This window comes from Penicillium angulare, assembly GCF_028827245.1.
Source record: "Penicillium angulare strain IBT 27051 chromosome Unknown utg000005l_segment0_segment0, whole genome shotgun sequence".
NCBI classification, from domain to species: Eukaryota; Fungi; Ascomycota; class Eurotiomycetes; order Eurotiales; family Aspergillaceae; genus Penicillium; species Penicillium angulare.
In genome coordinates, this window is record NW_026623164.1 from 1,420,721 (window position 1) to 1,433,972 (window position 13,252).

Genomic DNA, 13,252 nt, shown 5'->3' on the forward strand with positions numbered 1-13,252 from the left:
ATTTTTGCTCTGTATTAATATTCAAGAGAAGACATCAAGGGGTATGATATCAAAGAAAAGAAGTATCGGATTTTGGTATCACGTAGAATAAATATGAATCAAAATTTGCATCCATCATGGTTCTTATAGAGAGTAGCAGAGTCTAGAACAGTGCCATTGGCACTGGCTAGCAAGATTGAAATAAACACGTTAGCGATATACTCCGAAGATTAAATCAGGGCCAAAGTTTCTTACCAATGAAATCTTGCGTAATATGGGTACAATTGTGAACAGTGAAGCGGCTCCACCCGTAGACAGTGTCGATTGCTTTGACTGTATAGTTCTCATATGGAGTATCCACAGATGACAAACCCTCGTAGTGACCAGCAGCCCCATTTACAAGATACCACGGCGCGGAAGGGTTGTTCAGGCCTTTAGGATCAGGTGTGTCACTCGCTATGGGCGTCAAACGTTCATAGAAATGCTTGTGACCGAAGAGGGCAATGTCGACTCCGTATTCCAGAAGCAGAGGCTCGAAAGCCGTCTGACAAGAACCACATTTGGAGTCATCAACATACCAGGGTCGATGACCAGCGACGATTATCCATGGAGTCTTTTTGCGGTCGACTGAAGCCAAGTCTTTCTTCAACCATTCGATTTGGGTACCGTTTGGCGCGAAAGGACCTGCGTTCTCGTCACCGCTGCCGCCGGGTAGATCGGGGGCGTCAAGAAACTGGGGAGGTCAGGATGGAAATTGAACAAAACTAGGTGAAGAGTAATGCATACATCTGTCTCTGTGTTAAATTGAATGTAATGCACCAGGCCAGAATCCCAAGAGAACCAGAAATTCTCGAGGCCCCCAGACTGTGGCGAAGGCATACGAAAGTGGTTTCGAAAGCCGGTGAAGTTGGTCTGGCCCTCCATGCAAATGCTATCAGTGTAAGGGCCAGATCCACCATTGTCACAGTTTGCCTCATGGTTACCTATTTGATGACATGATTAGTATATCAAAAAAAGGAATGGGCGTATACGAAACAGCATGCGAAAAGGCGAAAGAGTTGTTGGTATACCGGGTCCAACCATGTACGGGCGATACATGGTAATATTTTGTGCCATTTCATTATAGAAAGCGTTCAGAATGGCTTCATATACAGCAGCTCCTCCTTCAGTTGTGGTGTTTGGCAAGAAACCGTCGCGTTCCTCTTTCAGCCAGTCATCTGCGTATGCCAAATCACCATCTAGATGGACATTTTGTCAGCACCTTGTCGCATTATTGATCACAGAGAGAGAGAGAATGCAGAAGAAGAAAACTTACCATGCCAAACAAACTCAAACTGGTCCTTAAATTGGCTCAGCGATTGCATTGTCGTGATCTCACCAAGGCTGAGAGCATCTTCCTGTCCGTAATCTGCCAATCCAAGTGGCCCCATGGTACCCAGATCTCCGATGAAGGCAAAGGTGTATGGACGGGGGTTTCCTGGAGCAATGCTAGTTTTGAACTGGTGGTGATCATTCTCATCGGCACACAGAACAGAAAAGCTGTACTCGGTGTCTGGCTCTAAGCCATCAATAAAGACATGGTTACTATATGTAGTGGATGTGGGATACGTGACGGAGACCTCGGAAAACACCATCTGATCAAGCCATCGATCTCGTCCGTATCGAACAGCTGGAAATTCAAGTTTGGCCTTGGTGTTCCAACTTATTGTCATACCACGATCACCGGCATAGTTGAAATGCAACTGCTCTGGTGTTGTTTTTTCACCTTGGCATCCACGATGAAAATCTTTCATACTTGGAGCTGCTTGTCCAGCAGCTGCAAGGCCAAGTAGGAAAATTGCTTGGGCCGCCATGACGAAAGGAAATTCTCAAAGAGAAGACGACTTGAGTCATGTTGAAATATTTGCTCTTCCATTTAAATAACCATGTAAGAATTTTTTAAAAAAAAATTCATCCTTCCATGCCAAAGCAATGTATGGCGTATGGGGTTCGATGTAAACCCTATAAAGTCTGCGATACTCTGCACGTGGGGGGCGCATAACACACTAAACCGCACTTAAATCCCCCCACACGCCTAGCTTCACTCTCTGCTACCAATCAACCGCTTCGTGATGATAGGCACACACAGTGCTACTTTACCGATAACGAATAATTTTTTTAAGATGACAGTGAGCATGTTCCTGGAGATATAATTTTAAACTAACTTCTTGGAATGCACGTGCTTTGGTCTGTTCGGTTTATCTCTTGGTTTTACTCTTCGGGCATTGAGGATAACATCATATTACAGTTCACTGGAGAGTTCTTTAATAATTGCCTAGAGCATACTGATCTAAAGAATATCTTTATTTCAATTGTCTTCCTTGGGCTCCAAAAGCAACGAAAAGAACAAAAGAATCGAACCCAAATGCAGCCCTGGAAAGTATGGATACTCGAGATTGAGAACTGAGACAAGCCTCTGTACCGAATTCTCATTGCCTTATATATTACAGAGCCATCAATAAGTTTGAATGATCCTGCAAATTCGCATATCTATGAGCTGAAACGGGGAACCCGGAAACTTAGGCTTTCCAGGCATGTCGACTTCAAGTTCAGCAACAAACATCGCGGTCAGTGCGGCAAATGAGATGTTTCAGTTGGTCCAAATCATGCACGTTGGATCTGACCCCAGTTCCTAGCATGGACCATTTCCTCTCTCTGTGTCGTGCCTTGCACATACATACTATCTGTCCAGCACCATCCTTGCATCCATCACGTTATATGCATTCTCCTCTTCCCATTCTTCTTCCCAATTCTTCAGTCTCTCTTCCTACTTAACAAAACCTTATAGCTTTGCCGAGTGTTACATATCCACGCATACATGGGTCCGCTACAAATAAATCCCCAAATTTAAGGTCAGCAATGCACATGTTGGGATCATTTGACGGTTTGCAAATATCGAGATGCATCTGATCCAGTACCGCTGTAGCCACAGCCTGTTTTTTTTTTTTTTTTTTTTTTTTTTCTTAGTAAAGCGCAGACTCGTCCGCATCTTTTCTTCGATGTAAGCTCTAGGCTTGACATAATCATATCGATGCCTCGGTAGCCACTGCGTAGTCATTTGGCTGGGTCTTCAAGAGGTAAGCTGAGCTTCGGCTGTGAATCACCCGTGGTCAATTACGATCAATTGTGAAGAGTGTCAAATCACTCGAAATTTTTGGGCCGGGCATAGTACCTATTGGTGCTTATATGAAAAAAAAAAAAAAAAGACTTCCAAAATCCACTCAACGGAGCTCCTAAGGTCAAGTACTACTCGGCTGTCAGACAAGGCTCTCTCATCATCCATCGCGTGCTCGTCAAGGATTGGGCTAGAAAAGGCGGGTCAGATAAGATTGATACGATAATCGCCGAGCTTGGCATCTCGTCTCCAACCCCATTTGGAGTAAGTACGGATCACGGGCATTTTTATTGTGGATATCGGCTAGATCCGATTTTGGACTAAAAGTTTTGGTACCCTTTCGGTTATAAGGAGCTGGATCGGCCAATAGATGATGGAAGCCCATGCCAATAGGTGGGGACTTTTCGATGTTATCAGGGTCTTCTTGTTTTCCCACTCATCCCCCAAATATTACATCAAGCACTTGGCCCCTTGCTAACAACCCTTCTGAGGATAAGTTTGAAGAAACCAATCGACCCAACTTGAAGGATGCAATTAGTATGTGTGTTACTGATTGAAGCAACATCCGGCGGCTGTAATATCCGACAAGTAAGCCATATGCCCCCAGAGTTATAGCGCAGTCTTAGATCAAATACGCTACGGCGTGTGATTGGCTTTGTTTTAGGATTAAAACACTCAAGGATTCTTCCTAGCGTCGCCTATGCTCCGAAATCGGGTCTTTTTAGCCTTCTGCTAACCATTGCGACCCAAAGGACAGATTAATTGTGTACAGGACCATACAGGAAGTCTCATATGTCGAACCATTCCATTAGCTAAGAAGATATTGCCAGAGAAAAGACTGATAGTTCAAATTTAGAATTAAGTCATGACACTATCTGCTGTTAGGTGTTCACATGTTATGTAGATGAATGCCAAATAACCTTGAGCATTGTACATGACATTGGACTTAGACTTGAAGTAAACGATCTATACAGAGAATATTGGTGCTGCCCTTGGATATGCAAAGTACATATACCTTTCTAGGTAAATACGGCCGGACCTCGGAAACCTGATTGATATTCTCCATGGTTACAGCGCCTATATACATAATACCCAGTTTCTACTTACGAAGTAGAGCCAAAAACTCTGACCACTTTTCATCCCCGCTCGGGCCGGAGCACTTTACAAGACCTGTAGAGAGCTTATGACTGGCTCGCACTTTTTTTTGCCCCAGTAGCTAGAGTCCTTGAACCCCGGCTCATTCTGATGGCGCCATGTGGGCGCTAGTCAAAATAAAAAAAAATAAAAAAAATCTAATCTTTTCTTTATCAATCAGTGATCTGATTATTCTGGAACATGCAAGTACTTATTGGGCCGTGCCCCTTGGCAATTTTTCGATCTGTGTTTACATTCCTGGCTCTTCGCTAGTCCATTCACCATGGCTATCAGAAATCGAATTCGTGATGTTGTCGGTGGAAAGTCTGACAACATTACAGAGGATCCAAGTACCGAGGAGGCGATTTCCAATGATAAAGAAGCTTCCCATCCTGTGACGGAGGTCCCCAGTCGCGATAAAAAGGCTAAACCCACCGAAGAGGCTCAGAATGGTGTACAGAAAATTGAAGCTGTCACTCTAGCCTGGAGCAAAAACTCAGTCTACATCATTCTAGGACTGTAAGTCTCTCTTCATCTTCTTGTACTCAGCCTTTTTGCACTAGCTGCGGTGCCCCAAGGCCAATTATATTTATCTATCATAAGACTAATAATACGTCCGTTTAAAGGATTTGGCTTCTTACGCTAGCGAACAACATGAAGGGGGTCACAATCGGTTCCTTGTCCATATTCGCGACGGCCGACTTCAGTGCCAGCGGCGAGCTGACTGTTGTCAACATTGTGGCTAGCAGTCTGGGAAGCGCCGTTTATATTCCCATGGCTAAAGCACTAGATATTTGGGGTCGAGCAGAAGGCTTCCTCCTGATGCTGGTTTTTGCTACGATGGGTATGATCATATTGGCTGCATCTCGAAATCTTGCAACCTACTGTGCTGGATATGTCTTCTATACAGTTGGATTTGGGGGTCTTGGTTACAGTTGGGACGTACTTGCAGCTGATGTGACCAATCTGCGAAATCGAGGCCTCGCGTTCGCATTTACCTCGTCACCAGCTTTGATCTCTGCCTTTGCGGGATCAAAGGTTGCGTCAGGCTTTTACGAACAGGTCAACTGGCGATGGGGGTACGGTGCCTACGCCATCATTATCCCAGTCTTCGCACTGCCGATTTACTTTATGCTTTCATACAACTTTCGCAAGGCCGAAAAGACTGGGGTCATTGTCAGAGAAAAGAGCAAACGGAAGTTAAACATGCAGACCGTCTGGTGGATTATTAACGAGTTTGACTGTGAGACTTCCTGGCCTGATCTTTATGAGAAAGAAACAAAAGTGCTAACTCAAATATTGATATATAGTGCTAGGCGTATTATTCTTTGCTAGTGGACTGGTTATCTTCCTTCTTCCTTTCACCTTGGCCGCGAGAGCGCCTCATGGCTGGGCTACTGGCTACATCATTGCTATGCTCGTGGTTGGATTCGTCCTCCTGGTGCTATTTGCTCTGTACGAGATCTATGTCGCCCCGGTTCCATTTTTGAACCACGAGTTTCTTGTCAACCGGACAATCTTGGGTGCTTGTCTTTTAGACATGACTTACCAAATTTCGTACTACTGCTATGCCAGCTACCTCTCATCTTTCTTAATGGTGGTATACAACGTGGATTTGGCCACGGCAGGATATATTACGAATACTTTCAGCGCGTGTTCCTTTTTCTTCTTATTCACCGCTGGCTTTCTTATTCGTTGGACCGGACGCTTCAAGTGGATTTTATGGATATCTGTTCCACTCTATATTTTTGGCCTCGGCTTAATGATTCACTTCCGTCAACCCGGTGGATACATTGGGTACATCGTGATGTGTGAGATCTTTTTCTCTGCATCTGGAGCTATCTTCATTCTCTGCTGTCAACTCGCTGTTCTTGCTGAGGTTGATCACCAACATGTTGCTTCCGTCCTCTCTCTACTTTTTGTGATGGGTGGTATCGGCGATGCAGTAGGCAGTGCTATCTGTGGTGCCATTTGGACGAATACTTTCTACAAGCAGCTTGAGCAAAATCTGCCTGCTGCCACGCTGCTGGACATTACGACCATTTACTCTTCTTACGCGTATCAGATCATTTATCCTTGGGGGGATCCCACGCGAGAGGCCATCATCAAGTCTTATGGGTATGCCCAGCCGAGAATGCTTGCTGCTGGTACTGCATTCATGGTCTTGGGCTTCATTTGGGTTGCGATGATCAAGAATCCCAACGTCAAGCACATGAGTCAGACCAAGGGTAATGTTTTCTAAAAAGTGATGTATCGATGCTCTCTCTTCGTTCATTTGGATAAATTCGATGTGTGTGAGATAACCTATCTTACTGTCTGATAAATAGAGTCTTGCGATGGGTTTTAATGCTAGTGTTTTCATGAGAACATCCATAGGTACATACGTATAATTATAATCTTATTTTGACAAAGTTCAAGGGCTGCTCAAGAATCAATAGTTGCTTAAAAAAGTCTTCTTTTTGAGCAGAGGACAGATCGGATATGTCATTTTCAATTTTTCATTGGCGCGCTGTGCCTTCCTGTGCCATTTTGAATGTTCGTATGGTGTTTGGCTCGAGTCGCAGTTTGTGTATAACACGGATCACCCCCTGGCCCCTTGCTCCCGAGGAACCTCGTGTGTTGATTCCTAAGGTGTCCATATCGTAAAAGCCTCGGGAAATAAATCATCATTCGTTCACTGGTCCAGGTCCCTGAACTGACCCACTCGGGTACATTTTTGTGCCTTATGTACTACACTATATCCTGCATTCATTCCGTAAAGTTTGAAGCTGGAGCTGAAGACCATCAGTTCTTTGGGAATACCAACTGCCTGTTTTCAAGACCAACAGTCGATATATCGTAGTTATATGGAGATGTAGTGAAGTTCAGCCTTCAACACGCCATGTTACAGGGGCAGATGGTAGACCCACCCACCGCCTCAGCCACCGCTTCCGTCTTTCCCCCATGAGCTGCCAAAGTCCCAGTCTCACTCCACGGATGCAACTGGACCCTTCCCCCCTCTGTATCTTTTCTCCCCTCCTCTGTCCTTTTCTACCCACCCCCCAAATTCACCATCCAGACCGGCTGTGTCAAGATGGCGAAAAACAGTAAGCCTAAGCAACACGCGCGCCGGCATTCCGAGGCCAGCAATGCACCTTCGGAGCCCTCCAGCCCCAACAAAATGGAGAAGCCGGCCGAACCAACCCAGAAGGTGAGCTCGGAATCCATATGATCGAGGCCTGGTCACGTCGCTAACATTGCTCTTTCTCATTATAGGAATCCGCGCAAGCCGCTTACGAGAAGAAAAAACAGACCTTCATTACCCGGACAATATGGACTTTCGTGATGATTGCTGGTTTCTTCGTTGCCTTGTTCTCCGGTCACATCTACATCATTGGCTTGATCACTGCCATTCAGCTCGTCTCATTCAAGGAAGTCATCTCTATCGCTAACAAGGAAAAGAAGAAGCACGAAGGCAAAAAGGAGCCAAACCTTCGTTTTACCAAGTCACTCAGCTGGTATTTCCTCGCGACAACCATGTATTTCTTGTACGGAGAGAGCGTGATCTACTACTTCAAGCATATCCTGCTGGTTGACAAACTCCTTCTGCCGCTTGCGAACCACCATCGCTTCATCAGCTTCACTCTATATGTTCTAGGTTGGTGTACCTTGCCCTCGAGCGCCTGACGTGATAGCTAATAATTTCTAGGATTTGTGATATTCGTCGGCTCCCTGCGAAAAGATACCTACAAATTGCAATTCCAGCACTTTGCTTGGACTCATATGGCATTGTACCTGATCGTTGTTCAAGCTCACTTCGTTATGAACAACATCTTCGAGGGCATGATTTGGTTCTTCCTTCCAGCGGCGCTGGTGATCACCAATGATATCTTTGCTTATGTCTGTGGTATCACCTTTGGACGCACCCAGTTGATTCAGTTATCCCCAAAGAAGACTGTTGAAGGCTTCCTTGGCGCTTGGATCTGCACTATCATTTTCGGCTTTTTCATTACCAACCTCTTGATTCGGTCCAAATATTTCATTTGCCCTGTCAATGATCTGGGCGCAAACCTGTTGACCGGTTTGGAGTGCATTCCAAACCCCGCCTTTGTCCCGCAGCCTTACTCCCTTGAAATCTTCGGTCTGGATAAAGTTTTCTGGGTTGAACCAATGCAGTTCCACGTTTTGGGATTCGCTTCTTTCGCCTCTTTGATTGCTCCATTCGGTGGTTTCTTTGCCTCGGGTCTGAAGCGCTCTTTTGGCATCAAGGACTTTGGCGAGTCGATTCCCGGTCATGGTGGTATCACTGATCGTTTTGACTGCCAGTTCATTATGGGTTTCTTTGCCTATATGTACTACCACAGCTTCATTGCTGTCTACAAGGCAAATGTTGGTGATATCATCGAGACCGCTATCAATGGCCTGACGGTCGATGACCAACTCGAGGTTGTGCGCGGCCTTAGCAAGTACCTCTTTAACCAAGGCGTTGTCTCCGAATCGGTTGGTCTTCCCACTGGCTACTTTAATATCTATCTATCTTGCTAATGTTTCGTTTAGATTCTGGAATGCCTTACCAGCGAGCTTAAGCGCTGACGGACTCGAGGCTCTATACTCCGGTCCATTAAAAAACTTCACGACTTCTATTTACAGCTTCTCTTTTTGTAATTCACCCGATGATTGACTCAACCTCCGTGACCCCCGCCTCCTCAAGGGCTGTTTTTTCTCAATGAAAGTGGCTTTTTTGATGTCCCTCTCGCCCACCGGGAATTGATTTGCTCTTGCCCCGCGACATGACATGCATTCTCTGCTCCCCCAACTGCATGCCCCGGTTATCAAACATCTACCCTCTACATTTCGCCTTTCACCACAAAATTAATCCTTTGCGAGAGAAGAAAAAATGGCGAAGAGCTAGTCTATCTCCTTCGAGCTCAACATGCCGGAATGATTTTCTATTTCGATTCGTGGCTATGTTATGTTCTACATGCACCCTTCAACAAGTATTCTCTTTTATTTATTGCCCTCTTTTTCTGCCTTTTGGGTTCCAGGCTGTTCAGCTTGGTGGCCTTGGCTGTGTTTTTACTATTGGGGGATGAAGGGTCTCTGGCTGGTATACCTCGTTGCGCGAGGAGGAATAAACAGGTTTCTTCTCATATGGCATCAATGAAAGATTGGAACCTTTGAGTTGACTTGGTTGCTTCTCTCTCGCAGTTTATATTTTTCGGTGCTATAGAGCAGTGGACCCGGCCTGTAAAATTTGTACATAATCAATTCAATTGTTGGTGTGCGCCCCAAGACTGGTTAATTCACCAAGTAACCTGGTTCTCATATTGTATTCATCACGTCTAGCATTGCTCTCTCCGTACAAATAAGAAATCCAACTCGGCTACAAATAACAAGTTCGGAAAGTATTCCCATATCTTCGTCTTCATTAATCCTCATTATGTATAAAGAACTAGGGTATCATAAAAGCTTTTGACAGAACGAATAATACCAGCCAAGTCAGCCTGAAAAGCGGCCGCCCTTTGAACATCGCTCCACTCACTACCAAATGCACAAAATCCGCTTTGTAGCGCAAACCAATAAACCCCAATATTGCCCTCCCCTGCTCCTGCCCTACTCCTCCACCTCATATTCTTCAGTCTCAACCTTGAAATACTCTTCCACCTGCTTCTTCTCCCCCTCCGCCTGGGCAGGATCAAGCATGAAGCGCACAGCGGCATCCCTTCCCTTTTCTGGGCGGTGCCGCTCCCCGTTGGCAGCAATAGGCGTTAATGGGTGCGGTAGTCGCGCGGGAGGCCCAGAGCTGATACCATTATTCGTCTTCGGGTGTCTGGGGCGTTCTGTCCAGAACGCATAGCGAGCTATTTGATTTGCGCCTGCTTCTTGGTTGAGAGGGATGCGGACTGTGAGAAACCTGTCTGCTGGAAAGTGTGGGCCAACAGTGGTAGATGAGCGGTGATGCGTATAAAGTTCTAACAGATCGAAAAGAGTTTCTGGAATATGAGAGTCAGTTATTGCTCTTGTGAGTTTTTGGTCAAATGGGGAGATGTCTTACCAAGGACTTCTTCTCGACTGGTATTCCATTCTGTGTAGCCTTCTTCTGATTCTAGAGCTTCGATGCGCTGGTCCAACAACCGACCTGAGAGCTCAAGGCATGCAAATGCCAGGGTCGGTGTCCCTTGTTTCAGAGGCGCATAGGTTCGATAAAGATCTAGTGAGATGCGGTATGCGAGATGTAAGCCTTCCGTTGGTAGTTTGTGTCGACGGGCGAGTTTGAAAAGTGTCTTATGAGGGTGTCGAGTGCGGAAGTCGAAACCCGACGACTCTAGCATCAGTCTCTCTAGCCCGATGATACCTCGGGCATTCGTTTCGAACAACTGAGGGGTGACTGGTCAGTATGTGAATTTCATATAGAAGTTGAACGCAATTCAGATCAAAGACGTACAGGATCATCTGGTGCCAGATGTTCTGAAGGTGAAAATTTGAGGTTGTATACTGCGCGGACGATGTCTCTGGATTTCTTCAAGGTATCCTCGGTTTTGCATGCTGTAAATAATGCAGCCGAGGCCGCATCCTGCACTTGGGTCAGATATGACCACTTTCACAATGGAAGGGAAAGAGAAGGAATACCATAAAGTTATATTCGATATCGGGATGTACTAATCGAAATCGGTGGTAGTACATAGTGGCGGTGATGAAAGTTCGTACAGGTCTGTGGAAGTAAGTCAACGTTGATCTCAGTGTCACTCTTCTGATTTACAAAGCTGAGGCAAAGGTCCAGTGGAAACATACAGATGAAGGTCTTTCCGGATATTGTCGATCCATGAAACTCCCTGTAAACGAAGTGATTCTTCTCGCATGGGATTCATTCCCATGGCGTGAATGCAGTCTTGAATAGTCTGCTCGAACATATAAGGCCTAGCCACCTGGATGAAGGACGGGTGGATCGCAGGGAGCTTTGGGGGAGGAAGCTCTGACTCTACTCCTCCGCTGGCCTCGCCAGGCTTGAAGTCTGTTGTCATGACTGGGGGTTATGAAACTGTCGTGTGTTTATCACGCAAAATGGGCATAAAAGGACGCATGGAGCGTCGAAAATGAATGTCTCTGTTGGCTGCAACTGATAATGCTCATAAGTCCAGAGTAGATGATGGAGTAAATGATGCCGCGCGGGAAAATTATAATCCGACACAGTCAGCAACCATTGTCGACGCGGGTGATCCCGCGCACCAGTGACCTTGATAGCTCACTCCGGCGGGAGTATGTGAATACAGGGCGTTGCGCAGAAGAGCAAAAAAACTGAAACCCGGTGGACCCAAGGCAGGCTTCCTTACGGAGATAGCGAAGTATGTGAACAGTGATGTAAAGCCTGCCACGTTTGATAAGAGGGACTTCATTAGCAAAAATCCAAACGGAGGGTGTCAGATGGCACATTTTGTACGTAATTATTTAAGCCTAGCACATCTCTATGCCCCAACGGGGGCTATGACCACTCCCCCCAGATGCGAAACTGAATAACATAACATAACTTCGATTGGTCCATTGTCAACAAATCGCCGGACAGTGCTCTAGAAAGTCAACAAGCACAAAACGTCTAAAACTGAAAAGATACTAGTCGACGATAATTGGTGTGATGTCTTAATTAGAATTGTGTATAGTACACGTAGTTTATTTGAGATCAAAGAGTTGATTATTGATGTCTATGAGATTTATGGTACACCATGACCTAACCGAGTAGCCTTTGCCAGCTCACTTTGTGCAGTATTATCTGCATAGCGCTTATAGATAGGTAAATAATGTTCATAAAGACTCGTCGTCTCTCTCACACTCTTGCGTCTTCTGATGGCAGTTAGCCATGTTCGCCAACGATTCCAAATTTCTTCGTCGGGGCCTCCAGCTCCCTTGTAGCGGAATCCCAGTATAAGCTTTGAACAAATCCAACGTTCATAGTCGCACGGCCCACGGCGCTAACATAATATCCGGAAATGCCATCTCAGAGCCAAGGAAGAAAGGTCCTTCTGCATGCATCTCTTTGTCCAGACTTTCATGTGGTTAACAAATTCATCTCGAACTTTTGCTAGTCCTGCCTCTTTCTCCTCGTCATTTTGAGGTTGATACTGTAAGAAGCGGTGGAATGATGGAATGATCTTAGAAGTCACACAATCGATCCAAATTCTTGCTCGGGCTCTTTCATATGGATCTTGCGGGAGAAGGTGTGGTTGATTGTCGGGGTTTGCTTCCTCTAAATACTCCAAAACCACGGTGGATTCATAGAGTGGTTTGTGGCCTTGCTGGGTAGGACATGGGAGTGTTGGAATAAGACCTTTCGGGTTCAAGGAGAGAAGTGAGTCTGGTTTGTTGTAGGGGTTGACTTCAATGTACTCATATGGGATTTGCTTTTCTTCAAGGGCGACCCAAACACGCTGCACTATAAAAAATTAGCGGTGATCGTATTTCCTCTCGTTTTTGTAGGGAAATGAGATTCATATTGAAAAGTTGAATCTCTTACCAAACCTGCGATCGATTTTTCAGCTATGCGCAATAAAAAGATGAGTGGCGGCGAACACCTAAGGACAAAACCATCCCACATACAGTTTGAGTGGTTGCCCTAGTTACTCTATGCTGGTCGACCAAAGGTTTGGCCGTGCCCGAGGCTTCGGGAAAGAGGTCGGCATCAGGAGGAGGCATTTTCCGAGATTGATGTCTTGTTGTAGATACTTAGTGTGAGTAATTGAAGATCTGAAGATCGTAGTGGCGGGGAAATACGTAGTATATCCGAAATTTCTGACATCATTCAGTTTGTTAGCTCTACTCTCCAGCTACGGCTCCAATGCACTCAACAACTGCAGAGACTTGCTACTAATGCCAAACACATAATTAATTAGATAGCGATGCTTTCTATTGCAGTGGTAATCTAACAAAACAATCAATGTTTATCTCAAATGGCTCATTTATGCACATTGAAACGAAACAACGCCTGTGGATATCTCCACACACCGTACATAATGA

At 45.5% G+C, this 13,252-nt stretch overlaps 5 protein-coding genes across 5 annotated transcripts; 2 read left to right on the forward strand and 3 right to left on the reverse strand.

Moving 5' to 3' along the window:
* Positions 1 to 214: 214 nt before the first annotated feature.
* N7478_007923 (purple acid phosphatase family protein) lies at positions 215 to 1,832 on the reverse strand (the record flags this gene model as incomplete). Its single annotated transcript, XM_056924137.1, has 3 exons — positions 215 to 712; positions 799 to 962; positions 1,295 to 1,832. 3 exons carry the CDS (start codon positions 1,830 to 1,832, stop codon positions 215 to 217), a joined length of 1,200 nt encoding a protein of 399 aa, XP_056776863.1.
* Positions 1,833 to 4,550: 2,718 nt separating this feature from the next.
* On the forward strand, positions 4,551 to 6,509 carry mirB (uncharacterized protein; the record flags this gene model as incomplete). Its single annotated transcript, XM_056924138.1, has 3 exons — positions 4,551 to 4,786; positions 4,894 to 5,510; positions 5,578 to 6,509. 3 exons carry the CDS (start codon positions 4,551 to 4,553, stop codon positions 6,507 to 6,509), a joined length of 1,785 nt encoding a protein of 594 aa, XP_056776864.1.
* An 831-nt stretch (positions 6,510 to 7,340) lies between these two features.
* Positions 7,341 to 8,839, forward strand: cds1 (phosphatidate cytidylyltransferase; the record flags this gene model as incomplete). The annotated part of the gene is made up of 4 exons (XM_056924139.1): positions 7,341 to 7,457; positions 7,523 to 7,904; positions 7,956 to 8,746; positions 8,804 to 8,839. The coding sequence occupies 4 exons, from the start codon at positions 7,341 to 7,343 to the stop codon at positions 8,837 to 8,839; spliced, it is 1,326 nt and encodes a 441-aa protein (XP_056776865.1).
* Positions 8,840 to 9,859: 1,020 nt separating this feature from the next.
* Positions 9,860 to 11,268, reverse strand: N7478_007926 (putative cyclin; the record flags this gene model as incomplete). Its single annotated transcript, XM_056924140.1, has 5 exons — positions 9,860 to 10,239; positions 10,302 to 10,623; positions 10,692 to 10,844; positions 10,877 to 10,958; positions 11,039 to 11,268. 5 exons carry the CDS (start codon positions 11,266 to 11,268, stop codon positions 9,860 to 9,862), a joined length of 1,167 nt encoding a protein of 388 aa, XP_056776866.1.
* A 942-nt stretch (positions 11,269 to 12,210) lies between these two features.
* N7478_007927 (uncharacterized protein) lies at positions 12,211 to 12,931 on the reverse strand (the record flags this gene model as incomplete). The annotated part of the gene is made up of 2 exons (XM_056924141.1): positions 12,211 to 12,666; positions 12,836 to 12,931. The coding sequence occupies 2 exons, from the start codon at positions 12,929 to 12,931 to the stop codon at positions 12,211 to 12,213; spliced, it is 552 nt and encodes a 183-aa protein (XP_056776867.1).
* Positions 12,932 to 13,252: the final 321 nt, after the last annotated feature.